The following is a 21,017-nucleotide window of genomic DNA, read 5'->3' as shown; positions in this document are numbered from 1 at the left end:
AAAAATTTAAATTTTAAAATATAATTTATAAAAAATATAAATATAAATTATATAAAATATAAAATATAAAAAAATTAATATATATTAAATTAACCGGACCGGAACCGGATCGGACCGGACCGGGACCGGAATGAACCGGGATGAACCGGTACCGGTACACCGGTACGAAACTACTGTTCCGTCCCGTTCCGTGTACCGGTTTAGACTATCCCAGCCCGTCCCGTAGGCAACCGAAACGGGACGAACCGGAACGAACCGGAACGGTACCGGTACGTCCCGTTCCGTTGCCCAGTCTTACCTATCATAACTGAAAACAGCCAAAAATGTTATTTGCTGAGATAATTTAAATGTTTTTTCTCAAGTTTCACAATATTCTTTTCTTGCACATAAGACTGACAGCGGAATCGGTAAGTTTCGGTTATCGGTCCGGTCCGTCCCGATCTGGCCCGGTTCCGGTTCAGTATCGGTTAGTCCCGGTATAGACCGGTTCGGTCCGGTTCTGGGACAGGTAACCGAACGAAAACCGAGATTTACTGGTCCCTTCCGATTTTGGAAATTATCGGTCCGTTACGAATCCAGTTCGGTCAATTTTTTTAAAAAATATATCCGTTTATAGCCGTTGGGTAACGGCTAGTGGGCCCGCTAACGGCAATTTGACCCAAATTTCAGCCACTTACACCCCCTACCCCCCTAACTTTTTTAATACCCTAAAATTTTAAAAATTACACTTTAACCCATTTTTTACTTATAAATACCCCTAAATTTCATTCTTTTAAATCACAAAATCATCTATTCATCTTCTATTCTCTCAACTCTCTAATCTCTAATCTCTAATTCTCTAATATATAATATCTTAAATTTCGATGTTGCCTTATTTGGTCTTTGGAAATTGGATTTGAAGCTTCAAAATTCAACTTTCAACTTTCCACGTTCGTCTTTGGTGGTCAAAAACGTCTACTTTTTAAGTAGACGTTCGGTACATTCGTTCCAACTTTATTTTAAATTTCATTTATATTTAAATAATTATTTATTTATTTTGTGATTTATTATTTGCATTACATTTTTCGTATTATATATATATCTCACGTTTAATATTTTAATATGAATTCCGATAAAAATATTGTTCAAAAAGAAAAGGGTAAAAAAGTGCATTTGAGCGTATAAAAAATATGTGTAACTTTACATCCTTCGGTAATGCAAAAATCGGTAGTTCTTCTAAATCAAAAACTAAAAAATTTACTATATTAAAAATAAATACGGATGATTATACACATGTTGGTGATACGCTTTTTAATATTGATAGTAATTCAGGATTAGATCCTTATCATAAACAATTACAACGTCGCTTTGGTAATTTTGATAAGGATTTGCCTAGTGATAATGACAATGATATTGATAATTATACTGATACGTCTACTTTTGATGACGATGATGATGAAACTGAGCCACCTACGGCTACTAATACTCCCAGTCCCGCTCCCTTTCGTTGTCCTGCCCCTATTCCCCTCGTACATCCTAGGCCTAAGGTAAAACGTGCTAAAAAATCGATTGTTTGATAATTTATAACACAAAATGAAGATAAAACACAAGCTATTTGTAATAAATGTGAACATATATTAAATCATAAAACTGTTGGTAAATCTGGCGGGACGGGACATTTGAGTAGTCATTTAATGTCTTGTTGTAAAAATGAATTTTTGGATGCTAAAGCGGTAGCGAAAGCTAAAAAAACGGTACCCCCTTCCTAAAAATGTAGGAGTAGGCGGCTCTAACATGGTGCAAACATAATTAAATCCGTCTAATGTTTCTGGCTCTAGTTTACCACTTTCATATTGTAGAGAAAAAGATCTTGAAGAACTAGCTAAAATGATATGTGTTATGTGTTCGCCATTTAGTTTTGCTGAAAATCCTTGTTTTATACATTATGTTTCAAATTGTATATAATTCAAATTTTAAAGGTTTTGCTAGAAATACAATAAAAAAGGTTGTATTTGATTATCATGCACAATATTTTCAATATCTTCGTTGTTTATTTTATTATAATTCTTGTAAAATAGCTATTACTTTTGATATGGGTCGTAGCGTAAACGGTAACGATTATTTGACTGTTACTGCACATTGAATTGATGAAAATTGGTATATGCAAATAAGAATTTTAGGCTATAAATGTTGCCAAATGCAAAAAATCAATAGTTATATTGCTCAAACTATTTTAGATATTTTACAAAGTTATGGAATATGTGATAAAATAAGTAGTATAACCTTAGATAATGCTTCAAGTAATAATGCTGCTGTTGAATATTTAAAACCTACTCTTTGTCCTTTCTATGGTGATAATTATCATATTAGGTGTACTCCACATATATTTAATTTGATGATTAGAGATGATGTACAGATGTATGATAACGGATGTACGAAAGTTGAAAATGCATGTCATTTTATATTTAAATGTCAAGTTAAGTCTAGGCGTAAAGATTTTCAAAATCGTTGTGTTGAAAATAATTTTCCACCTAAAAAATTTCAAAAACAGTGACTACTAGATGGAATACTTTATATGAAATGCTTGTAGTCGCTTATGAATATAAAATACCCTTACAAATGGTTTGGAATGCTCATAATTCTGATATGACATATAGACTAGATGATAGTGATTGGCGTAATATAAGTGAACTTATAGATTTTCTAAAAGTTTTTTACATAACTACAAAAAGAATATTTGTACTTTATAGTCCATCAACTTGTACTGTTTTGCCTGATATTTGTATGATTACTTCTAAATTATATCAATTTAAAAAAAAACCAAGATTCAACAAATCATTGAAAAAATAATTCTAAAATTTATTTCCTCAAAAACCCTTATTATAAAGATGTAGGTGCATAAAAATAGAAAAAAATGTATTTTAACTTAGATATTAATAATGTATTAGAAGAAATTCCTAGTTGTCAACAAGTTAAAGGTAGCATAAAAATTGAAGTTAGAAAATTATATGATTTATATAATACTAATATAAATTTATCAAGTGAAAATGAACCTCAAAGCTCTAGGAGTAGATTTGATGAAGATAATATTGATGCTTATTTATATGATTATCTTGAATTTTCTCACGATAATAGAAATGATTTTGATGCATATGTTAATCAAAATACAGAATCTACTGAAGATATTCTAGCATGGTGGAGAAATCGCGGCAAACGATTTCCAAAACTACAACAGATGGCTCGAGATATATTAGCTATGCAAGCGTCGTCAGTAGCTCTCGGAAGACGTCTTTAGTGCAACAAGGTTTTAACTGAAAGAACATAGCTTGGAGATATCGGTATTATTTTGAGATTGGATTAATGCCGAGAGAAGAAATTTAGGTCGTGAACCACTACCGATCAAATTTCAAGATGACGTTGATGAAGTAATGCAGGATTATAGTGACGACGGAATTGAAGCAATGGAAGATCTTTCTATTCAACCAATTCTCGAACATGTTACTAAAGAAATGTTGAAAGATTTACGAAGGGTTTTATATGGTGGCACCAACTTTTAGTAAGAGTATGATAATTCGAGATTTAATTCAAACAGAACCCTTTCTAGAAGGTGGCTGTGTAGATTAAATCTTTTAATACTCTACTAATATTTTTGTAAATGTAATTGTAATATCAAATAAATATTAATAAAAATATAGGCTATTCGCCTTAATTTGTTTATTAATATTGTTATATTAAATTTAATTTTTAATATTGTCAATTTTTAATTTTATAACTTTAAAGTTTGAATTTAAAAATTTCAAACTTTAAGAGTTTGAAATTTAAATTTTATAACTTTAAATTTGAAATTTAAAATTTCCAAACTTTAAAAGTTTGAATTTAAAAATTTTCACTTTAAAAGTTTGAAATTTAAATTTTATAACTTTAAAGTTTGAATTTAAAATTTTCAATTATTAAAGTTTATAAAATTTAAATTTCAAACTTTAAAAGTTTAAAAATTTTAAATTTAAACTTTAAAGTTTGAGTTTAAAAATTTCAAACTTTTAAGAGTTTGAAATTTAAATTTTATAACTTTAAAGTTTGAAAATTTAAAATTTTTTAACTTTTAAAATTTGAAATTTAAGTTTTTAATTTTTTTAATTATTATAATAAAAATTATATTCAATGAAAAAAATTAAATCTTTAAATTTTAAATAATTTAAATTATTATTTTTTATTTAATACCGATCCGTCCCGGTTATCGATCCGGTATACTACCGGTTCCCTTCTAGACCGGGACGGAATATGTTAAATTTACCGGTTTACCGGTTTGGTCCGGTCCCGATTTCGGAACGATACCGGTTCACACAGTACCGGTTTCGTCCCGGTTTCAAAACTTACCGGTTCGGTTCACCCGATTTCGATACCGCTGTCAGACATGTGTTTTTAGGTTACATTATCTTCAATGTCAATAGAAATATTTTCATAAAAAAGAAATTCTTATTAGAAAAAGATTATTGAGTTGAATAAAGCCGTGTATATTATATAAAAAAATTGTAAGTGTCAATTAGCTTGTTAGTCAATTGACATTTTTATACGTGTTAGAAAATTACATCTCTCTTTCAAAATAGAACCAACTTATAGTCAGGGTTTATTTGAACTTTTAGGAAAATTCTCGAAGAGACAAAGATGACTTATAAGAGTTGTGGGTACTACATATATAGATCCTCCGCTAAAGAAAGTTTAAATAATGAGACTTAGATTCAAATTATAACAAAAACAAAATATTAGTACGTGATTTCCTTTTATCCGTTCTAATTTTGATAAAATACATGATACATATTATTAATAGGAGTTAAAAGGTAACAATGAATTGAGATGCGCCAAGCTAACTCAAATATCACGATTTTAAACTCAAACACCATGAATTTAAAAAATTTCATAAATTTCATAAATCTCATATATTAATATTTTTATGATTCAATACTACACTTTCAGGTCTTTAGCTATACGACACCTTTTGGCTGGTCCACGAACCGACAGGTGATATATAAGTCATAATTTCACGTCTTGACAATAATAACAATTAAAAAAGGAAGCTTCCTAATAATTTTTTAAGTAAATAAAATATGAAATTTCATTGTTCTCTTTTTATTCTTTAGTCATTGTTTTCTTTTTCTTATCTTTAAGTTATATTATATTTTAGTAATTTATTTATTTATCACAATTAACACCTGAGCTGATCAATATGCTGATTAGAAGTAAAGTCCAAAAGCCTTCTTTATATTTTGTTCAAAAATAAAATTAGAAAAATAAATTAAAATAGAAAAAGTATAACTTATTTCCATATGCTTGTGGTGTCCCTTTCTGCATCAAATTAATTATAACGTAGTAAAGTTGGTATCGACATTAGGAATAAATTGAGATATATGTTAATAAAATAATAAAAGTTTGTTACATAAATATCATTTAGCTTTTAAAATTTATCATATATAAAATTCTATTTTTCCATTTTATATCATATAAAAGTTAATTAGTTTTAAATTTATCACAAAAGTTATTTCTTTTATATAAAGTCATTCAATATTGTTAAAGTCAACTAACATATAAATTTCATTCAAATAGCTAGTCGTTTTAAAATACTTGATACTGACGATTTAACTTTTTTCTTTTAAAAATACAAAAAATTACAAGCATAACAAATAAAATAACTTGAAAAATATTAAATAATAAATTAAATTTAAAGACCTTTCCAAAATTTCTTCGTTATGCTGATATTCTTGGTAGTGTACGATAAATTATGTTTACCTCTAATTAATGTTTTTCAATGCATGCTTTTAGCCTAGTTTTGTCACTTGTCTTTTCTAAATTGACCTAACTACGTTTGGATTATTCGTGGTGTATCTAAATTTTCTTTACATCATTTGACTTGAATTGTATTATATATAATATTTTATAATCTATACTAATTATTAAACATATGGCGGCTTATTATTTTACTAGACACATGCGTCCGTGTTAACACTGGTCCAATATCTGTTATTTTTTGTTTCACTTTATGACACAGATAAAAATTGGAGAGTCAATTAAATTTTAATATGATTTTTCAAATCTTTAAGTTGTTAATTGTTGTGATTTATAGTATTTCTACGTAATTTTTAAATAATATATGTTATTTTCTTTGTCCTAATATATGTGACACAAATAAAATTTCAAGAGTCAATATGTTGTTAATTATAGCGTGGAACCACACATGTGAAGCAGACCTGTTGGCTGCCTCTTGTGTTGTTAAGATGGAATAACTAAAATATGAATAGGAAATATATTTACGTATATGAAATTCAAATCATGAATAAGCTGAAATTAATTAAAGACCTCTACTAAATAAAACACAAATTTTCAATGTGAAAATCTCATAAATCAATTAGTAGATGTAGAGGTCTTTTAGCTATCAAAAGTAATACTCCCTCCGTTCACTATTAATTGTCATACTTTTTATTTTTAAAGTCAAATTATAAAAACTTTGACTAACATTTTACAATATATTTTTTTATCTTATTGATATGCAAAAATTGCAATATAGTTTTTGAGTATCTAAATTTTTTATTTTAATATTAAATTAATGTAATTTACATGACAAATAAAAATGGATGGAGGGAGTAATTGATTTACGGAGAAAAAAAATACTAAAATTAAAACAGAAATAAAAAATGACGTTGGCAAGGTTTGAACCCCACCTTGAGGTTAAAATGTCACGCCCAATCTAGTAGGCCAAACATATACTTATGTGAATAAGCACACAGCTAAAGCAGACATCTTGACCTTCAACTGTGTGCTTATTGCCATTTATATATAAGTAATGGATATACATATAAATTATAATATATTATATAATATTAAGCGTCGATGGTTGAATCAAGATATGTACCCTATGCAATATTTATGAAAATCTTCCATATTTTTTTTTGTGTTTCAATTTATTTTATAAAATCTATTTTTATTTTTTAAAAAAATATATTAATATGGAATAAATAAAAAAGGAAAACATTATGTATACGTCTGTCCCTTTAAAATGATGTCCTACATATTCATTAAGTTTTAAAAGTACAAATAAAAAGTCGTATGGCATTTGTTACTTCAATTATATTCTAGAAAATTAAATGGACAATGATAGTTAGGACTTGGGCACAAGAACAAAGTTGAAAATAGGAAACTAGGTGTAGTGAAGTGCATGGTTACTATTGGTCTTGTCAGGTAGGTAGGGTTGAATAGTTGATTGTCCATGAGCTTAAAAAATAATTATCCACGCGATTTGACTCAAGATAATTTAAAAGTAAATTAAATGTTTGCTTATTCAAGCGTGATCCATTTTAAAATAATTGTTAGCTTAGTCTAGAGTAATTATGAAATTCAACTCACTTTTTATCGTCGCTAAATCATGTTTCACCCAAATATTTTCGTCGTACTTAATAAGATTGAGGGTCAAATCAAGCGTAATCCATTTTAAAATAATTATTAGCTTAATCTAGTGTAATTATGAAATTCAACTCACTTTTCATCGTCGCTAAATCATGTTTCACCCAAATGTTTTTGTCGTACTTAATAAGATTGAGGGTCTCAAATTTCAAATTAAAATTGAGTCTCGAATTAGGGTCGACTCTTGGGTTGGGGTGATCAGGTCGTCCTTGGTCCCATGTTCTCGAGTCTCGGGTGTCTTAGATTAGGATCGACTCTTGAATCCCCGAATCAAGATCGAGTCTCAATTGAAAATTTTCATTTATATATTATTATTTTACGTATAATTTTATAGAATTAGAAAAAGAGATGATAACAATATTTTTGTAAGGTTGAGCATAAAATAATTCTAAATTTCAACCCTCCCCAAAAAAGGTACAACATTGATTGAAAAATTAAATATCTACGTTTTAATTTAGTAAAAATAAGAGTTACATTAAATTTTTTATAATATATATTTAAAATAGTTTCTCTTCGTAAAATAATTTCAATATTAAAAATACATTAATAGTTGTTTTTTTCATAATTTGACTATAAAAAACACTTTTTCAATGACCCTTGACTTGATTTCAACAGACAATCATGCCCTCCAACTTTGAATTTGCTCAATTAGACACTTAACTTTGTATAAATTTGAACAAGTAGACACAAGTGTCCTACATGACATAATACATGCAGGACACAAATTTTCCATGTAGGATGTCATGTAGGTCGAATGTCTCTATTTGTTCAATTCTATACAAGTTTAAGTGTCTACTTGTGTAGATCCAAAGTTAAAGGTCATAATGACCAACTGAAGTCAAATTAATGGTCATGTTTATGTATTTTATGTCTTTTAAAAAAGTTTTGTCGAACAGATTTGCTTATTAAAAAGGAAAAATGATCTGATGGACCCCTATACTTATATGAGTTTGTTTTATGGACCCTTTTACTTAACCCTTTATCAATCGAACCTTTAAACTCATTAAAACATAATATCTGAAACCTCTAAGACCATTGACCATACTTATATGACATTAAGACATATGAGTTGGCGGTGTAACCACATGCATGTAAAGACAAGTGAATATAACATATTTAAATTTAAAAAATATAATATAATATATATCTTTATAAAAAAGTCATCTTTCTTCCCCTCACCTCACCTTCTTCGGTCATCCCCACCACCATTCCCGCCCCAACCTTCATTTTCATCCCATGCTCCCACCCCAATCCCCCTTTTCAGCCATCCCACACCCATATTTGCCCTAACCCTCCACCCATCCCCAATCCCCGCTTTCAGGCTTTAGTTGCACCTATCTTTGCCTCAACTTTGTTTTTTTGTTAACCCCACCCTATCATAAGACCCATTTTTTTTTCCATTGTAGTTTCATCAAATATCACTATTGAAAACTAAAATTATAAAATATAAATGACTTACAAAGGAAGGAAAAGAAAATGAAACAAATGAAAATTAATTTATATATAATTTAAGATTCAAGATCTTCTTTTCAAGATCTTCATTTTCGATAATCCAGTTTTTTCATATGAAGACAAGTTTAATTGGAAGAAAAAGAGACTAAAAGAGGGTGGAGGTGATGGTGGTCATGGTGCTTGTTGGTTAAGAGAGGTGGACGAAAGTTGGAGGAAGGTGAGAGAAATAAAACTATTATTTTAAAAAATTTATAACTTTTATTTAATAATTTTTAAAATAGTGAATAATGATAATTTGGTGTATTATTAATTTATGAGACATGAGTTTGATATATCATTTATTTGAGGGAGAGTGGACTACACCATGGGCAGAATCTTTGTAAGCAGTGTCGATATTTAAAAATTAGTAAACAATAAATAACTGATATAATAACATTATATTGATAAAAAGAATTTATTTAGAACAGAAGTCAAGTAAACTATTAAACTTTCTTCGACGAGTGTTCATATTTTAAAATGTATTTATAATCGTCTCACTGAAAATAGTATTAAGTAATAAATATTCTCGTGCAATTAACTTATTTTAAGCTTAATTTGACTATAAATAGGAGGTTGGAGGTTCAAATCCCGATAATATAATTTTTTTTTTGAAAATGTCTCAAAAATAAAAAATAATTTGGCCTCACTCAGGGTCAATCTTGGGGCACGCCAAACGAATAACCATTGATTTCACACTACAAACCGATGAGCCAAGAGATTCAATTGTTTAAATAATGTAATTAATGTCATTTATAAGGATATTTTTATTTTTTTTTCAGATTTATATATGTATAAAATACGAAATTTTTCAATGAAGCAATGTCGGTCGACACCCCATGACACAGGGCATGTCAGCCCCTGGACTACACACATGATATGAGGGATTTAAAAATAATCTTTTGATTAATTAGTATAAGAGTTTAATCGGTAAAGTGTTAAGTAAAAGGATTGACAATACAAATACATACAAGTACAGAGGTCTATTAAAATCATTTCTTTTCAAATGATTTAGTTATACATAATTTTTTTTTCAAAAATATTTTTTCTGCAATACCATTTTTTAAAAATATTCCTAAAAATAACAAAGCCAAAGAGATATAGTCAATAATTATTTTTTATAATCCCTGCATATATTATTTTTAAGATGTCTCTTTAATTAAATGTTTTTAACATGTAACATGAAAAGGAGGAAGGCGTATATTTTTTTTGGAATGTGTGTGGGGGTGTGTGGGGGAGGGGAAAGAAGATATCTTTTTTTTTCTTTGAAAATTCTTGTGTGATAATTGAAAGATATTTATTATAATATTAAAATCGCGATATTAAAATTTATTACCTACAGTAGCATCCCTAATACTTTTCTTTCACCATGTTATTTTAATTTTATTACGATGTTTTTATTTATTAAAAAAAAGTGTCACCACTTACCTATCTTGCTGTTGTGGCTTTTCGTCAGGCCAGAATGATCATTTTGACCTTACTATAAATTCAATGAACACTTCGTTTTGCTCTCCCTTTCTTTTCCTTTTTGTAAATTATTTTTCAATTTTACATTTGATAAAGCGATATAAGTTATAATAGAATGATAGAAAATTTTTAAGTTTAATTAAAAAATAAACAAATTAGGAGTAGTAATGTGGATTAATTCATTGTACCAAACCAATTAACGGGAGTATTTTATTCACGTTACCCAATCATGACACGTGAAATTTTATGAAATTCAGTGTGTCAAATTAAAAAAATAAAAAATTACTATAAAAAAGTGTAGCTCAATCACTCCGCACTCCACCATAAGCACCGCGTTTCGTGTCTCCTTCGGTCCTACATTTGACGGACGGCGTTTACCACTCATTTCTCTCTCCTTTCCTTCCTCTTTCCCTTTTTCCTCTATCCAATCTTCCCGGCAAAAAACCCTATCCCTAATTTCTGCTATTTTCCTCCGATTATCGCCGCTGTTATATTGCTAATACATGGATCGAGCTGAATCCGGAAATGCATCGATTGCCAGGAATCTTTGCTCAGAAGAAGCGCGTCGATTCTAAGCATAAACGCGCCGAATCTTCCGTTAAGCCGAAGCCGAAGCTACAGAGGCTGAACGCGAGGAAGAATATCGACTACGAGCCTTCTATGCTTGAGTTTAGCGGGGATAAGAGCTTTCGGATCCAAGGGAAAGATGGTGAGTTTATTGAATTTTTTGAGAAGTTGGGGTTTTCTGGTCCTGATGATTTCGCTATACCTACTGAGGAATGGGATGCTATGATTGTGCGTTCCTCATCGGATAATCATGTGATTGGTGTTACTAGTAACGGTAGTTGTTGTGGAGGGGGAGGTAATCAGTGTTCGGGTTCTGGAAGGGTGGTTGATCTAGGTAGTAATTTAATTAAGGAGGATATTTGTCGATATTCGGATAGTTCTAAAGCTAGTGATGTAATTCAGCTGCAAGTTCGGTCAGTCGAGTTAAATTATGACAGAGGTGGAGTTGTTTGTGCTGCTAGAGTGATTAATGATGTGTCTGGAGCGGATTCTAGATTAGGTGATGGTGTTACGGTGAATGGAGTTGTTTCGAATGGAAATGAACCTGTAAGTTTACTTGGAGGTGGTGGTGGAGGAGGGATCAAGGGTTTAAGGCCGCCTCTTCTCGCTCCTCCACCCGTCATGTCACTGCCAATTGTTGATGATGCATGCTCCACTTGGGATATTTTTAGGGCCTTTGGCCCGGAAGATCATAGGGAATCAGGAATGGTGGGTCATGGGATTTGTAGATCTGAGGTTGTTAATGGTGATGAAGAATATATGAAGGATGAGGAGGACGAGGAGAACAGTACTAGGAGGATATTAGGAGTGAGTAGCTTACTATCTCAGTCCAGTTCTTTCACCAATACTTCAAATGATGATGATTCTTCCAGCTGCACGACAGAGCGTATGTCAATCATCTCACCAAATGGGAGATTCACACGCTTCATTACAGGATGGGAAAAGGGAGGTCTCCTAGGACGTGGATCATTTGGATCTGTCTATGAAGGAATTTCACAGTAAGCCCAATGCTATGGCTCATCTTTATTTTTTTTTTGCTTTACAATTTTTAGCATGATTTTCCAGAAACAAATACCCCTTTATTATGGGGTTCTTTGTACGGTGGATCAAATTCTTCATTTACAGCTACTTTTCTTGGCTGTGATTTTGGTGCAAAATCTCATTACCTCGAAATAAATAGACCAGGAAATAGATTTCTGGAAACAATTTCAGATAGCCTTTATATTAAAGGCAAGCACATCTGTCTGTTCGAAAGCTAAATAGAGCTTCAAGAGATGATATATCAAGATAATACAAAATGTTATTTGTGATTCTAAATCTTAAGGAAGTAATATATTTCTGAGGATTTGGTAATGGAAGCTATTAGCTACTTATCATTAATCAACTTAGGGTATAAGAAACTTTATATTTCAAAAAGATAATGCATTGTTAAGAAAACAGTTACTTGACATTCGGTGCTGAATATGTGTTGTATGAATATACAGTGTAATTTAAGATTGGCTACAGTTAGGAGAGCACCTTAGGAGAGCACACTGTTAGATAAAAGGAAGTATATTTGTGAATTGTTACTACCTTGATGAGACTCAAGAGACATAATATTTTGGTTAACCTGACCATAGCAGAGACCTTAATGGTTAATAGGAAAATTATCTTTTTCTTTTCTGCAATAATGATTTATCGATGAGTCCAACTTGTTGGATTTTCTTCGTAGATAAGTGTAAACTTTTATTGATAGGAAGGTAGCACTACGAAAGTGCTACAGAAGCATTACAGATTGTGCAAAGCACTGAGCGTGTCTGAGTGATAATGTTTACATCATTTACAAAAGTCAGGCTGCGTGAAGAAGATAATTGGTTTAATCGCCTAGAACACAAAGGAAACAAAAGATGGATATGTCCTTCATCAAATTATAGTTTTTTCTAGCTTCAATATCTGCATAGACAAAAACACTATGTGGTTTCTTCCCATCTGTCCCAGTGGACAAAGGTATTATCTGGTACCCCTTGCTGGTGGAAGGTGACATGTACCCAGTGGAACTAGTGTAGGTGCACGTAAGCTGCCCCGGACACCACAATTATCATTTTAAAAAAAATAAAAATGATAGTTTTCTGGCGTACTCAATTTGAACCTTTTTTCTTATTTCCACCAATTTAATGGTCTTTCGAATGTATATATATTTTAGAATTTTATAACTTGTTAATCTTTCCTGCTTTCACAGTTTCTATTGGAAAGTAACCTTCTGTGTTCATATTGCTGCAGTGATGGTTTCTTTTTTGCCGTGAAAGAAGTGTCATTACTTGATCAAGGTGATGGGGGAAGGCAAAGTCTATACCAACTTGAGCAGGTTTGTACAATATTTTTGATGGTGCTGGAGTTTATCCGAAAACTACTTATTTGTGCTGGAATTTGGAGACACACCTCCAGTAAAATATTAATAGAAGTGGAATAAAGAAGAGGTATTTGGACTAGAAATGGACCACCCTTTTATAAGATTTATGAAAATAAGTTTGAATGATGAAGGCAACCTATTATGAGCATATGAAATTGTCATTATATTCCTAGATTCTCATGCTTTCTCCTTTGTGCTTATTGGTGGCACATGTTCTACCTTAGTGGCATATTCACTGATTTGCTTTTGTTTCTTTTTAATTTGGCCTTTTAGGAGATTGAACTTCTGAGACAGTTCGAACATGAGAACATAGTCCAATATTATGGAACTGATAAGGTAATGCCTACTCAATTTTGTGCTTCTCTCTGAAGAACTGTTTTCTAATTATTTCCCTGTAAATGATTATTTTTTTTATATAAAAGCTTTTAGTCTGAAGAATGCACATTTTATCCATACATGTAATCCTTTATGCAGAGATGCTTACCTAGTTAAATTTCTTTGATCTGTACGTCTCATTCTCCACCTTTGGCAGTTTAAATGTGAAATACAGTCTTAGGTTTCAGTTTGTTGTTTATTTTCTGTCTCACGTTTTTCCTTTCAAAATCACTCGGTTGTCACTTTTTTCAGTACCATGACTAAATTGGATAAGTTACCAGTCTTAACACTTCGATCTCCTATGCATTGTCTAGCAATAATCTCTCTGTAGTTAATCTCTTTCTTCACTCCTGGTTAAATTTTTTGCAGAATGATTCAAAATTGTACATCTTTCTTGAGCTGGTCACACAAGGATCTCTGTTGAACCTTTACCAGAAATATCACCTTCGAGACTCGCAAGTATCTGCCTACACAAGACAGATTTTGCATGGTTTGAAGTATTTGCATGACCGAAATGTGCTTCACAGGTGACACATCAGAGCAACAAATGTTTGCTCTCTATACTGCTGTATTGGACCTCTTTTACCAATTTTTAATTATTTTTCCCCCATATGTCTATTATTGTGATACACTGGATACAGAACAAACTTAAGAGTTAAGTCTACTGTCTCTTTTGAAGAAGGGTAAAGTTGTTTGCGGATGGTTGCAAGTTAATGACATTTAAGTGAATCTTTTGGTTTCAGTACATGTTTCATTTATTGATCAGTAAATTAAACATTTGTTCAATACTGCCTATTTATTTAATTGACCGTGGTCGATCACTTTTCTCATCTGCTTTCAAAGACAACTAGAATATCTTTTTTGAACTGTTTTTTATTTTTGATAATGGTAACTGTATATCTTATGAACTGTTTTCTCATCTGGTTTGTTGTCAAAAGTTTAGGAAGATGAGAAATTGTAAGGTTAAATGATCTAGAAACTCGAGCATACTCATGCTAGCATGTGATTAATTTGTACTTGTAAAGAAAAGGCCCCTGAATTTCGATTTGTGAAGGGTTGTTGAGAAGGTGGCCCTTTAAACAAAATTTTTGCAGTCTCTATATGAAAATTATTTATTAAAAGAAGGATTACATGAAAATTGTGTTACTGTAGGGCCTGTTTGGAAAGCCACCCTAGTAATTAAATTTAATGTAAGTGGGTGTAATTTCACTGTCTGGCTTGTTTGGTTGGCCATGTAATTACTTGATCGGTAATTGGGTGTAATTGATCGGTGGTAATTACACTCTCCAATTCATAGGCGAAGGAGGATGTGAATTGCCGGTAATTACATGGTGCAATTACACGCGCATTATTTTTTAATTTCTTCCTTCTAATTTATTTTACTTTTTTTGTTTTAAATTTATTTTTTATTTTTATTATTTTAAATTTATTTTTTTATTCTAATGTTTTCTAAAAATATTTTATTGTTTTAGTTTTTTAATTTTTTCAGAAGTATAATTTTGTTAGTATTCTAATTTTTTAATATAAGTAGAATTTGTTGTTAGATCAGGTTGTGGTTTTACATTTACCTTTTCTTTTAAATCATATTTATGTATGTTATGTTGAAATTTGACATAAGAGTATTATGTTAAATTTTTTGTTTTGAATTTAGAACTTATGTATATTTTCAATTTCATTTTTTTAGAGGTATTGGCGGTATATTTACATTGCAATCTATTTTTTTAGTTAGACTTGATAGATTGTCTGTTTGTCAAATGTTTTTATAATTTTATGACATTATATTTATATTATTAATCTTTTATGTCAAACATAATGGCATTTCATGGTGTTTATGGAGATTTTATACTTTTAGTTTTTATGATTAATTTACTTAAACATACTAAATTGAAAAATAAAATCATTTATTTTTTATAATTTTAGTTAAGAACATATGTTTATTAGTTAATATATTTTCAAAAGACAATATACATCTCAAATATTCAATTTAATATAATTTATAAATACCCTTATTTGTCTAATATAAGTTTTTAATTTTAGATAATTAATTGTTATTTTTAAAATTCACTATAACCATGTGACAAACAAACATGGTAATTACTATCTTAGTAATTACACCAATTTCAATTACATGGTGGCTTTCCAATCAGAACCTCAGTTTTTATGTTTTTTCTCATCTTGTTTGCAGTTGAGAGTGGTGGTCCCAAATCTTTGAAAATGCCTGCACATAACATAGACTAATTCTTGTAGCTTATTGATATTCTTTTATTTTATTTTTCTTGTAGAGATATTAAATGCGCTAATATATTGGTGCATGCTAATGGATCAGTCAAGCTTGCTGATTTTGGCCTTGCAAAGGTTATCATATCATCACACTCTTGTCCTTTATTTTTTCTCTCATTTTGATGCTTTTATTGTCTTTCAAACTTCCAGGAGTTTTAATCTTTTTTTTATGTCACAATTTCTGATAAGCGGATTCATTCAACATGCATGCAGGCTACTAAGTTGAATGATGTCAAGTCTTTCAAGGGTACTGCACTTTGGATGGCTCCTGAGGTAAGCTTTGATTTGTCTTTTGATGATTAAAAGGAAATCGGCTAGTCTAATAACGAATGTTATATTGCAAAATCTTTAGAGGGGCCTGCTTTGGTGTGATAAAGAACATCAATGTTGGTGCATTTTGCAACTCAACATAACAGAAATCAAATCTTAAGTGTGTTGAATATAGTTGCCGAGTGCATGTGTTTGAGTTTCTCTCATTCTTGCTTCTTAGCAATCATCAATTAGCATCAAGAAATGGATATAATACTCTTCTGGGAGAACATATACTTGCCGCACACAACAGGAGTCTCGTGTTCTTATGGTTACTTCTTAGCAATTACCATTCAGCTTTGAGAAACAGGATTTAGTTATCTTGGAAAGAACCCGCATTTGGCTCGCACATTAAGAGTCTTGTGGTCTTTTAAATGGCTTCTAGTGTTAAATTTTTCACATGGTGAACTGCATAAATATGAAATTGAGTTGTTGCTCCAGTTATTATCATCCTTTTGAGTGAACTAGTGCTTGTAGGCAGATATTGAAAATAGCTACTCGACAGGGTTTCTCAGCGCCCAATGTGTAATGATTTGTGTGTCAAGCTGCTAGCCCGAGAAACTTGTTTGGTTTCTCTCTTGCAGTTTCAAAAGTTCAAAACCAAGTTATTGGTAGCAGCTGCTAGCCTATGCCTCATGGGTGATGGGCCTCACCTATGATCTCATATCTAGTGCGAGGAAAATTGTCTCTTCTTTTGTTAAAGATTGAACCTATATATCAAGCTTAATCTGAAAATAGGCGATGCAGATTTTTAGTGGTGTGGGGATGTGTGATAGAGGTGGTTCACATTGCATGTGTAGATCTCAGGTTTGCATGGCTGTTAATTTTTACTGTCAGTTTGCTTATTTTACCTTCTTATCAATGTATTGGCCTATTTCTGAATATTAGATGTGACAATTCATTGATCTTCTCCTCCCGAATCTAAAAATTTGAGCCCAAATAGTTTTTTAGTAGCTAGAGTTCCCAAGCAAATATAAAAACCACACACCACTAAAAACTTGTCTATAACTTCTACAAGCAAATCTAAATAACTTGTCTATTTATTCCGTATTTGAGGTTGCAGAATGAATTCTTCAGTGTTCTTTCTGGTTCATGTGTATCCAATGAGGAAGTCATAGGAGTATTTCTAACGTAGCAATGCACTTATATCACTAATTAGTATTACATATGGTAGACAATCTAATATCTGGATAGTGTTGCAAGTTTGTATGAGTGTACCATTGCAAATTGTGTTTACCATGTAGTTTCATTGTGGGTTGTTAACACATCCACTTATTTATTTCATTATTTGAAATTTGAGATCCCGTCTTCTATGTAGGTTGTGAACAGGAAGAACCAAGGTTATGGACTTCCAGCTGATATATGGAGCCTTGGCTGCACTGTCCTAGAGATGCTTACTCGCCAATTTCCTTACTTCCACTTGGAAAATGTACGTAACCATAAACTTCATATTCTTTTTCCTTACTTGATTATTGATTGGTCAGACATCCTCGTCAGTGGCTTTGATCTCATAACCTCCTAATATAGCTTGTTGTGGCACTTGTTATTGTAAAACCTAGACAATTGTTATTGCTGAAATGGTATTCTCTTTCTAATATACTATCCCTTAATCTGGAGCTAATTCAAATATTACTAATTGCTTATTATTTTTTTGAAATTTGATATCTGGTTATTCACTTTGATTGGACGATGTGCAAAAGACCTATTCTGGAAACGATGATTGGAGTGCTCTGTCGTTGAAACATCTAGAGTATAATTCAATACTTAATTAGGCTGTCTAAACCAGATTGTATTTATACCTAAATGAAATGGCTATTGAAATGTGATGTCTTTGACCTATTATATACTTTGGTCTTCTTTTTTTTTAAGTTATTGTTGGGAGGATAATTTTTTGGAGGTCTGCACTATTAGATGTAGATGTTTGGGATCTATATTCTCACATGAGATGTGTTTGTTTCTGTTATTTTGCTATGTTAAGTGATCGTTGGGTAGTTCTATTTGATTATTAGAATCCTTCGGGGTGGTCCAGTGGTTAGGGATTGGGACTTCCATGTTGGAGGCCTCAAGTTCGAAACCTCTTGCCAGCGAAAGCAAGGGGTTTGCCTTCTGGGTTGAGTTCGTCGCACCGGGCTTTCCTAGTGTGGGTTACCTCTCATGTGTGGTTTGCCAGCTATTGCATAGGGGCGGGGTTTTTACCTTGTGCCTGTGCCACCCAAAGGGTAGCGATGGCAGGTTTCCTTGTCATCAAAAAAAAAAAATTGATTATCAGAAGATCACTGTTTAAGATATGTGTGTGCAGTGTGTGTATGGATTTTCTTCTCTTTATTGAATATAAAAATACTGAATGTCTTTTAAGATGCTATGTCTGTAAGTTGGAAAGTTACCTCATAATACATGAGCAATAACTGTTCTCCTGTCAAATGCTATTTAGTTATGAGGTTTCCTTTTGTTATATTTCTTATATTGGTCAACTTAGAAAATCTTATCCTTGTGCAACTGACTTTTAACTTGTTTATAGAAAAATGTAAAAAGAGGGAGTTGGAGTAGGGGGATAAGATTTCTTTGATTGTGAACACCTCCTTTATGGAGATGCTGGTGCGTGCAAATTCACTATTTTTTGAAGAGTGACCATGTATATTTTGTGGAACAGCCAATGCAGGTACTGTATCAGATTGGGAAGGGGGAACCTCCAGCTGTGCCTAATACCCTTTCGGAAGATGCACGCGATTTCATTAGCCACTGTCTGCAAGTGGATCCAAGTGCCCGTCCAACTGCTACTCAGCTCTTGGAGCATCCATTTGTGAAACAAACACTTCCCTCTTCCTTGGGCTCAGCTTCACCTCTCAATCTGGGCAGGAGGCTTTGAAATCTTGTTGTAAGTTCCAATGGTTTGTCATCTATTTTAACTTATGATAGTCACTTGATCAACTGTAGTGTTAGAATTTCAAAATGCTACAGTGTGCACCTTGATTCCTGCCATTGTCTCATTTAGGTTAGCAAAAAATTCTGCCATCTAATTATTGAAATCTGTTTTAGTTAAATTCACACAATCAGTCATAGAGAATTTACTTATGTTTTGTGTCACTTGAACAATTACAGCTACTATGCCTCAATCCCAAATAAGTTGGGATCTTGGTAAAATCTGCAGGAGGTAATCTCAAAAGCCAAAAACTGGGCAAAAACTTTACAATTTGTAGGGAAGCTAAAAGGCACCTCATTAATAATATATTTACTTACAATAAAAGGTACCTCATTAATGAATATGTTGCTTTGATAAAGAAAAGAAAAGTCTGAACTTATTGATATTATCAGAATCCCCGTTGATTTAGACACCCCTTGTTACGAGGGCATGATCCTGGTGGGTGCATTTATTGATAGACCATTGGGCGTATCCAGATGTTAGGGCTTTGATTGGCAGATTCTGGTTTGCCCTGTGCAAGCAGTGAGTTGGGTCATGTGACCTGTTCAATAGGGGACCAGTTTCTTAGACTTAGAGAGGAGGGTAATGTGTCAAAGCTGGATTTTCAGTCCTCCTGAGATTCTAGTCTCTTTATTGGAAAGACCTTTGATTGTGCTCTTCCTTTCCCAGCCCATTCTTAAAAGATGTTTCCTGGTTTAGCTTGTTGCTTTCTCAAGTACATTGACTAATGTGAAAGGGCACTTCCACTGACAACCATTGTAACAAATCCAACGGTTTGGCCTTGTGAGCAATAGGGTGCAAACTTAGGAGAGCAGGGTCTAACTCCGACAAAAGCTACTTGGTAATTTCTCTCCAACTGTCCAAGTTTTGGTGGGGCTGAATTACCGGGCACAAGTTATCATGTATTTAAGCTGGCCCAAGCAAGACCAATATAAAAAATGAAAAAGAAAAACTGACAAACGTGATAACGATGCTCTGTTCTGAAAATATATAGGACTCCTTGCCCTCTTTGCTTATCAGGGCCACCCACGATCTTGTCTTAGTCATTTCGTAACAATCACCTTTCCGTCTCTACTATGTGCCTTTGGATGGACTTTGATGTTCTATTACAATCTACTTGTCTCACTAGACTTTATTAGTTAATCTAAGATATATTTATGTAATTTTTCCTGCAGTTCTGTTCTTCCTCATTGGATCCTCAAAATTTTGAAGGGGGTTTAACGTGGATGCGTCTCCTAGAATCTGTATTTGAACACCGAGTTCAGGTATTTGATGTTTTTGAAACCACATCGAGAGCTGTTTGCAATTGTGGTCAATACCTTTGCTGTGGTGTAATTTTGAGCCCCCAACCCCGCTCGGTTCTTTCCTCATCCCGATGCCTCTCTCTCACTCCACCATGGAAGGAAAGAAGAGGTCGGGGTATTGTGTTGTATATGTAGTTTTAATTCATAGTTGAGTGCTTGAGCTGGTATGGGATGTAAAGATAGATAACCCATTTGAAATGTATATATCACTAGAAGAGGCCCATTTGTTACTTCATACCTCTCTTTTCTTGTTTATTTTCTTTTTTACTTGCTTGTTCCGTTGTGTTTTAAAAGCTAATGTGTACTGCATTTCAATTTTCTTGGAACAAGCTGTGGGCTAGCAGTAAAAGAAGCTGCTAGTGTCTTCTTATAATTAGGTGGAAGATGGTAAGACTCTTTGAGGGAAGTTCGTATTGTCTTAATTCAGAAGTAAATGCATGTCTGGAGTTGGATATCTGGAGCGTGCCATATAACACGCGGGGGGGGG

General features: G+C 32.2%; 1 protein-coding gene across 1 annotated transcript; it reads left to right on the top strand.

The window, feature by feature from the left end:
• Positions 1-10,692: 10,692 nt before the first annotated feature.
• On the top strand, positions 10,693-20,783 carry LOC107026093 (mitogen-activated protein kinase kinase kinase 1-like). Its single transcript, XM_015226946.2, has 9 exons — positions 10,693-11,951; positions 13,213-13,297; positions 13,616-13,678; positions 14,087-14,244; positions 16,000-16,072; positions 16,211-16,270; positions 17,625-17,735; positions 18,957-19,181; positions 20,402-20,783. Exons 1-8 carry the CDS (start codon positions 10,912-10,914, stop codon positions 19,170-19,172), a joined length of 1,806 nt encoding a protein of 601 aa, XP_015082432.1. The 5' UTR covers positions 10,693-10,911; the 3' UTR covers positions 19,173-19,181; positions 20,402-20,783.
• The last annotated feature ends 234 nt before the right edge of the window (positions 20,784-21,017 follow it).

This window comes from Solanum pennellii, chromosome 7 (genome assembly GCF_001406875.1).
Source record: "Solanum pennellii chromosome 7, SPENNV200".
Lineage (NCBI taxonomy): Eukaryota > Viridiplantae > Streptophyta > Magnoliopsida > Solanales > Solanaceae > Solanum > Solanum pennellii.
This window is presented reverse-complemented; position numbering and strand designations above follow the sequence as displayed.